This window comes from Alnus glutinosa, chromosome 14 (genome assembly GCF_958979055.1).
Source record: "Alnus glutinosa chromosome 14, dhAlnGlut1.1, whole genome shotgun sequence".
NCBI classification, from domain to species: Eukaryota; Viridiplantae; Streptophyta; class Magnoliopsida; order Fagales; family Betulaceae; genus Alnus; species Alnus glutinosa.
In genome coordinates, this window is record NC_084899.1 from 6123935 (window position 1) to 6131995 (window position 8061).

Here is an 8061-nt window from a genome sequence, read left to right on the forward strand (position 1 = left end):
TACTGACTAATTAACAAATTATCAAATGAAGACACGAATTCATACCCATGCGCCATCACAGTGGACCATAACTAGAGAATATATATACCGTAAGCAATAGGAATTTAATAATGCTTCTTCCGTTTGAAAAAAAAGGCACTTCATCATTATCCTGTCACTTATTGACATTATTGTGTGGGTAACTTTTTTTTTTTTTTTTCCCTTTTTTTTTTTTTTTGGCATAATGACAGTAAATTGAAAGCTACTCGGGGTGGTTGTCGCAAACCCTTCTATTTTCTTATTTTAAAAAAAGAATAAATAAATAATAAATAATAAAATTTTAATTAAAAAAGTATATACATATTTTAAGATAAGATAACGAAAATGTTAACGTGGTACTAACGAAGCTTAGAAAAATGGACAAAAAATTTACGGAGGGATTTGTATCAAGTTCACGAAAAATTAAATAATTTAATGTTGAAAAAAAAAATGAGGAATTTTTCAGAATTTTTGAAAAGACTTATGAATTTATTTTATATTTACCCAAAGATAAAAGTAGATAGAAATGTGGTGAGAAATTGAGAATCACTACCGGTCATAAAATACTAGGGTAAAACGAAGCGTTTTATCGTAAGGACATTTATGTAAAAGAATGACTCCCTCGTCAGATTGCTGTCACGAAGGACCAAAAGCTTTAAAAAAGCAACAAGTCAACCGGAATAACCGGTAAAAATGTCGTAAAAAAAGCGAAAAGAAACCCCACAAACCCCTCATGTTAAACCGCCACATGTCCGATCTTATCCGTTTCCCAATTTCTCCTTTAAAATAGTAACCCTCTGTCAAACAACCATCTCCATTACCCTTTTTCTTTTTCTTCAAACTCTCTATCTCTGCCCCTCACAACTCTCTCACTCTTTCTGAAAAAAAAACCTATAGCTTTGTTTATCTGAAAGGCTCTTCAAATGGCTACGAATCTCATCCCCTTCCGATCTACCGGGATCCGTGCGTGTGCTATTCCGGGTAACCGGAGACCAGACCCGAACAACCGCAAACCCGTTTCCTCCGCCAACTGGTGGACCCCGCTCTTCGGGTGGTCGTCGGAGCCCGACTACATTGATTCCGGAAGAAAAGAGAAGATCCGAGACGGCTCCGAGGAGCCGGAGAACAAATCGGGCCCGGATCTCGACCGGAAGCCGGCGCGTTCCCGGTACGCCCCGGGTTGCTTCACGGAGGAAAAGGCGAGGCAGCTCCGGTTGAAGACCATGGAAACGGAGTCGTTTCACGACGCCATGTACCACTCCGCCATCGCCTCCCGCCTCGCCTCCGATTTCAACGGCCGCTCCGATCTGTGATCTCCGACGAATTACGGCAATATTTGAAGCGCCGTAGGTCCAAATTTGTAATTTTTTCCCCCTTTTTTTTTTTTTTTTTGTTTTTTTTTTTTTGTAGTTTTGTTTCCAAGCATAAAAGAGAATGAGAACTTGGAAAAGTGTTAAATGTTGATGGTATAGATGTAATTATGTTTTCAATGTGGATTGTTAATTACGTGGTAGATACGTTGATGTAGCATGTAATGTAATTATTGATGTATTTGATAATATTTTTAGATCTTTCTTTGTAGATTAGGCTATTTTTTAGACTTTCCATTAGTGAGACTGGTGATTATCCTAATTTAATTAAAGATGATGATTTGACGTGTAGCAGATTAGGGGGTAATCATTGATCCCACTAATTTAGTTGAAATTATGGGTTTGATAACATTGATCCATAATGATTTGAGAGTTTGCAAGGTTGGTGTGGGTGTATGGGGACCTTCTGGTAGTGGGATGGAGACGAACGCACTAGATCGTAGCCCATCAACTTGGCTATTCTTTTTTTTTTTTTTTTATATGAAATCAACTTGGCTATTCTACATACGGATCTTTGACTGTATCCTGGAACTTTTCTAGATGGTAATCAAAGTATCTATAGAGGAATATTCTTTATGCGTCAGGATATCTGTAAAAAAATGGTTCTATTTTGATTAATTTTTTTTTTGAGTAATCCACCTCTCCCTTCTTTCTGGGAGAATATTTTTTTTTTTTTTTTTGAGTATGAGTAAAAGGTGAGAATATTTTTTTTGAGCATGAGTTGATTGATGTGATATAAAGTAGAAAGAATTTATATAAAAAAGTAAACAAATTTTGTTTTGTAGTGAATTCTTTTATTCAAATAATAATAAAAAATTGTTGATGTGATATAAAAAGTTAAAAAAGTTAAGATTATTTTGAGTTAATATTTTTTTGAAAAAGATAAAAATAAGGAAAAGGAGGAGGGAATGGGGTTATTAAACGGGCCTAGGTCGTGATGTATAGGGAAATTAAAGTTGATCGCACGTCTAGCCCCAAATTAAATGAACCTGCAAAATAGTAAAAAGATCGAGCAAGAAAATGATATCGGCGGGGATCTTTGATGCTTTTATGTGATATGTCAGAATTGGCTAAGGGGTAGGTTACGAGCTTAAAGAATTTACAGGGTAGGATTAATGATGGGTACCTCTCGATTGAGCCTTTTTCAAAAATACTCTTAATTTGACTTGAAGGGGATCAACTAGGCCCATAGAAGGGTCAAGTTAGCCTCTTCTAAAAAAAAATAAAAAAATAAAAAATAACCTAGGCTTACACCTTAGGCTCAACTAAGTGATCCTAAAGGCTCAAAAAAGAGAGGAAAAGGCACGATAGATCAACTAGTGCAGTTCACATCGATGGTGTCATGTAATCGGTGCACAGTTGCACAAGCAGATAAAACAATGCATGCAAAACAAAATTAAATGTAATCAAGGAAGAACCAAATAACATGAGACTTCAATACATGATATGAAAATTGAATTGCATACAATTGGTTCAACATTTTTCATATATATATATATATATATGTTGTCGCCTTGAATCCAATCTGTAATAATCCATGCAAGAAAAAGCAAGTAATATAGTTGACCACCTTAATTAGCTTAATTACCAATGATCCTCCACTTAATTTCTTCACGTTTTATAGCTCGTAAATCATGCCGACTTTTAGCATGCGCTTGCGAGGAATATTATCGAAAACATTTTCAGTCTGGCTTAAATTTTTCCTCAAGAAATTGTAAGCATAATTTATCAAAAACCTCTTTCCTATACCCGCTCCTTTTCCAGCAACCACTTCATTCTCGCCAATCAAATGAACAACCCCGGCACGCCATGCTTCATCTAAACCCTCAATCTCTCTCTCCACCTCCTCTTCATCAACATGCTTTACATCTTCATTAACCAACCCAGCATCCAACGACTCCCCATCATTTTCAACATCATTTAGTTTACTTTGGGCGAACCAAAAATCATCTACAATAAACTCCTTCAATCTTTCAACTAACATTTCCTCGAGGGGTTCTTGTTCTTGAGGCCTATCTGTGTACCCATATCTAACAACACATCGAAACACATTTTGGTCTTTAAGCTCCACACGACGAAAGAGGAAACGCTCTTCCACTGCAACTTTGCTGATGGGTAGTGACTTGATGGAGACAAAGACAATTGTTGAGTGCATTGCAGGCACATTTGCAACGTAGTGCTTGAAAATGGGGGGGATGCCCTGAACAAGCTCTGAATAGAACAAGGCCAAACCAGGGAGTCGACAAAACTTTGTATCTGCAGCACCTATCTCATTGAGCTTCTCCAAAGAAACTTTGTTATTCAACTCGTAGAAGTACTTTCTTCTGTGCACATCATTCCAAATGTACATTATACTCATCAAGACTGCAGCAAAGGCTAGGGGAAGATATCCTCCTTGGTCAAACTTGTAAAGGACTGAGCTTAAGTAGAGAAGCTCCAAAGTGCCAATAACAAGAACATAGGAGACTATTAAGAGTATGTGAGATTTCCATATCATAATCATGATTAGTACTAGGAAGGCCGATGTGAGAGCCATCACAAATACCACTGCTATCCCTGTGTACGTACAAAATAACAAAAATAAAATTTCCATTTTTTCTTAATTAGGTTTATATATATATATATATATATATATATATATATATATTACTATTGATAAAAGCTATGTGGGTACGTAGTGTATTAATTACCGTATGCGTTGCCAATCTTTGCGGTGCTCCTGAAACCCAAAGTGACCCCTATGCATGCCAACATAAGAAGGTAATTGACTTCTGGTATGTAAACTTGTCCTTCATACTTAGCCGATGTATGCACGATTTTCACCCGAGGAAAACAGTCTAGTGAGAGGGATTGTTGGACCATAGAGAAAGTCCCTGAAATCATGGCCTGACTAGCTACTATTGTCGCTAATATAGCCAACACAAACGTTGGCGAATACAAAGGGTCTGCATGCATCACAAGTACGTAGCCACATGATTTAACAACGTGCATGGCTAGCGTTTTTTTGGATCATATCGTGACAGAAAATATATATGTGTTTTTGTTTACCTGGTATGGACTCGAAGAAGGCATCCTTGACAAGATGATTATGCTTGCGAAGGAAGGACGCTTGTCCAGCGTATGCCAAAATGAGAGCCGGGTACGTCACCGAGCACATACTTATTTGAATTGACCGAACTGTGAAGTGCCCAACATCGGCAAACAGCGCTTCGGCTCCTGCATGCATATTTCAAGTTAAAATTCATTAATAAAATTAATTTCCCAAGTAATATTTCAAAGAATAATTAATATATAATTATCTCATATATATTATAATTGGGAAGCAATAATTCGATCCAGATGCCGACCTGTTATGGCAAGAACAGTGCCACCTAGAGAAACCCAAGCTTCTGTTTTGTTCCTCTGGAAATATTGAACGATGTATTTTGGATTTAAGGCTTTGACAACAGTTGGATCAAATTTGATGAAATTAAAAAGGCCAATGCCCCCGATGAATGCGAACCAAACGCAAATTATTGGCGCAAAAGTATAGCCCACTTTGTCGGTTCCAAATCTTTGGATCATAAATAGGAAGATCAAGATAGCAACTGATATCCAGACAATCATATCTGTACGTGCAGGAATGAAAAATTAATAATGGTATGAAAAATTATGACAAAATTTTCTTATAAATTATGATGAACAGAGATGAGTAAATGTGGGGTACGGTACCGTCTGTCACCGCAGATGTAGCTCGCTTGATCCCACCCACAGCCGATAACACTGTCAATAAAATGGAAAAGAGGAATGACAAATTAACGAGCAACAAAAAGACGAAGCCTAATTACTTGTACGTCTTTTTGCATAGTTTTGAATAAATCGACAAGTACATCGGAGTTTAGAACTTAGTTTAGTTTTAACTAGCTTTACAGTTTTACATAATTGCCACGATCGTTATACAGCTAGGTAGTTAGTTCGTTTGTTAGTTAGTTTAAGCGCACGTGTGCTTATTACTTGTGTATAAATACTCTTCTTGTATGTAACTCTATTCTCAAGTTAATCAATACAGAGACTCAGTTCATCTTCACATTTCTTGTTCCACACGTTGTTCTCTCTATTCTTCATCAATTGCTTTACAATTCTGTAAAGTTGATATGGTATCAGAGTTTTTCACGATTCAGTGAAATTTCATTCTTCAATTCATTTTTTTTCTTCAATTCAACCTTTAATTCAACTACTTTCGTTAATGACGAATTCATCTTCTTCTTCATCCTTAACCAAAAATTCTTCGATTCCTTTTTTTTCTCAACAATGGTGATAATCTAGGAACAATGTTGGTCTATCAACCTCTTACCGGTGGAAATTACAATACATGGATGAGTAGATCCATGATTGAATCTCTCACGGCAAAGAACAAAATTGTGTTCATCGATGGTTCCCTACCGAAACCATCTCCTGAAGATGAAGCAGTTTTTCATGCGTGGACTCGATGCAATAATATGATTATTGCTTGGATTCTAAATTCAATCTCAAAGGAAATCGCCTCAAGCGTGATTTACATCACTACCTGTGCCGAAATGTAGCAGGATTTGAAAGATAGATTCTCTCAAGGTAATGGTCCTCGAATCTTTCAACTTCAAAAACTTCTTGCAACCCTAGCTCAAGAAGATTTATCTGTTACTGATTACTTTACTAAGATCAAGACTATTTGGGATGAATTAGACGCTTTACAATTCTGTAAAGTTGATAAGTACTGTTAAATCACAAACTCAAATATTTAATTAAAATTTGGTAAATGATTGAGTAAAAGTTCAAATTCATGAATTTTAATTTTGATACTATATTAAACTATCACTTGTCCTAAAATTTTAAACTAATAAGAAGAAATAAATTTCATCAATGACAACATTCGAAAGCAAATTAACATAACACGTATAAGGGTCATTTTCAAGATATAATTAAGGTCCGGTAAAGTAGAAGATAATTAAACACACCTGAGATGCAAGGCGTGAGAACACCATCGCCAATAACCATGGCAGTTCCAAGCATGGTGGCAAGCAATAGGAAGAACTTGGCAAACTGGCTGCTTTCCAGCTTAGACTTCACCCTCGATGCAATCAACTCATGACGACTGCTCGGTAACTCAAGCTGGAAATTCGACACCTCCTGATCATCTTCTGCAGCCTGCTGATTTGGGATCAAACCAACCTTTGCATCTCGGCATATGAGAGAGTACAACGCAAATTGCCCTCCTAAACAAACATATTTTTATAAAATATGGCCATAAATATGTGTGAAAATATAAAGAGCTAAAAGGGGTCCTAAATATATCGTACCTTCGCCATTATCGTTGGCCTGTAAGACGATGAAAACGTACTTAACGAGAGGGATTAAGGTGAGGGTGTAAAAGATCAAAGAAAGAACACCCAAAATGTCGTCGTTGTGCTTGATTCCATTACTAAAAGTGCTCGCATACACATAGAGTGGTGAAGTACCAATGTCTCCGTATACAATTCCGATGCTCTGGAATGCTAAATGCAAGACCACCGACCAGCCCTCTGGAATGCCATGGCCCTGACGACCGGGAACAGTGGAGGATTCTATGTCCAAGGAATCGAATCTTCGCAAAACTTTCTTCCCATGAAGTTGTCTGGAAAATTCCTCCATACTTTGTTCAGAACGTACATGTTGGTGCTGCTTCACTAGACATTTCTGTATCACTTCCCCTTCTGATCAGTTCTATCTCTCTAGCTAGCTTCCTCCCATTTCAATGAACGTTGCAGTTTTTAATTACATTGACTTCCCTCCTATATATATTTCCAAGTGCCAACAAAATCAACACATTAATTAATATTCCCACCGCACGTACGCTTTCTAGATGTCGTTCAAGTAGTAGGAATCTACAAGAGCCAATGGATTTAATTTCTTTGGTGATATCGATCTAACAACATTTTTTATTAAAATTAATGATATGTTTGTTTCATATTAGGAAAATGTTTTTCGCCAAAAGTATTTTTTGTGTTTGACAAGTACGGAAAATTACAAATATTTTTTATATTTTCATTCAATTATATTAATTTATAAAAATCAATTTTTATTCACAACATATAAATATTAATGTAAAATAATATAAAAATTACAGGTGACGAAATTCTGTCATTGATCGGCAAGATTTTTCGTCCCCTGAAAATCATTTTCCTAGCTATATTGACAAAAAAATTGATGATTGCTATAGTGTTCACCAAATTTAATTAGCAATGTTCACTCACTAACTGTTAAAACAAATTAAAAAATAAATAAATAAATTATTCTATTATTCTCTCTCATCTCAATTTTTTTTTTTTTTAATTTTTTTAAGAAAGAACAAATAGTGAGACCTTTTGGCAAAAATAGAGAAGAGCATCTCCAACAAATGCTTTAAATGACTCGTATTAGTTATATTTAAGTAATATGAGCCCTTTTAGCTCTCTAATTAAGCAGATGCTTCAAAGTAAAATATTAAACTCGGTAGCACATTGAGTGAATATAATATTGAGGGCAATTGTTTACTTTTTGTTTTTTTATTTGTTTCCCTCATTCTTTAGCCCATTGAAAAATAATATTTAAAGAAATTAAAGAGTGGAATAGATAATTTTTGCTGAAAATGTTGTGCTTGAAAAAGTTAGTAGCTAAAATAGAAATATATGAATTATTT

The 8061-nt window shown here is 35.7% G+C and overlaps 2 protein-coding genes across 2 annotated transcripts; one reads left to right on the forward strand and one right to left on the reverse strand.

Annotated features, from left to right (window-relative positions):
- Positions 1-820: 820 nt before the first annotated feature.
- Positions 821-1589, forward strand: LOC133857260 (uncharacterized). Its single transcript, XM_062292457.1, has one exon. The coding sequence runs from the start codon at positions 942-944 to the stop codon at positions 1329-1331; it is 390 nt and encodes a 129-aa protein (XP_062148441.1). The 5' UTR covers positions 821-941; the 3' UTR covers positions 1332-1589.
- A 1391-nt stretch (positions 1590-2980) lies between these two features.
- LOC133858179 (potassium transporter 5-like) lies at positions 2981-7034 on the reverse strand. The gene is made up of 7 exons (XM_062293659.1): positions 6704-7034; positions 6362-6619; positions 5100-5150; positions 4736-4996; positions 4437-4604; positions 4079-4333; positions 2981-3944 (listed from the first exon to the last, which is right to left on the reverse strand). The coding sequence occupies exons 1-7, from the start codon at positions 7032-7034 to the stop codon at positions 3007-3009; spliced, it is 2262 nt and encodes a 753-aa protein (XP_062149643.1). The 3' UTR covers positions 2981-3006.
- Between the last annotated feature and the right edge of the window lie 1027 nt (positions 7035-8061).

What these genes read in the sequence shown, in the direction of transcription:
- LOC133858179 (XM_062293659.1), bottom strand. Translation starts at nt 7,034, where the DNA reads ATGGAGGAATTTTCCAGACAACTTCATGGGAAGAAAGTTTTGCGAAGA. An exon ending in CACTGTTCTTGCCATAACAG is followed by an intron (nt 4,605 to 4,735) that starts GTCGGCATCTGG and finishes ATATGCATGCAG; the next exon opens with GAGCCGAAGCGCTGTTTGCC. An exon ending in AAAGATTGGCAACGCATACG is followed by an intron (nt 3,945 to 4,078) that starts GTAATTAATACA and finishes GTACGTACACAG; the next exon opens with GGATAGCAGTGGTATTTGTG.
- LOC133857260 (XM_062292457.1), top strand. Translation starts at nt 942, where the DNA reads ATGGCTACGAATCTCATCCCCTTCCGATCTACCGGGATCCGTGCGTGT.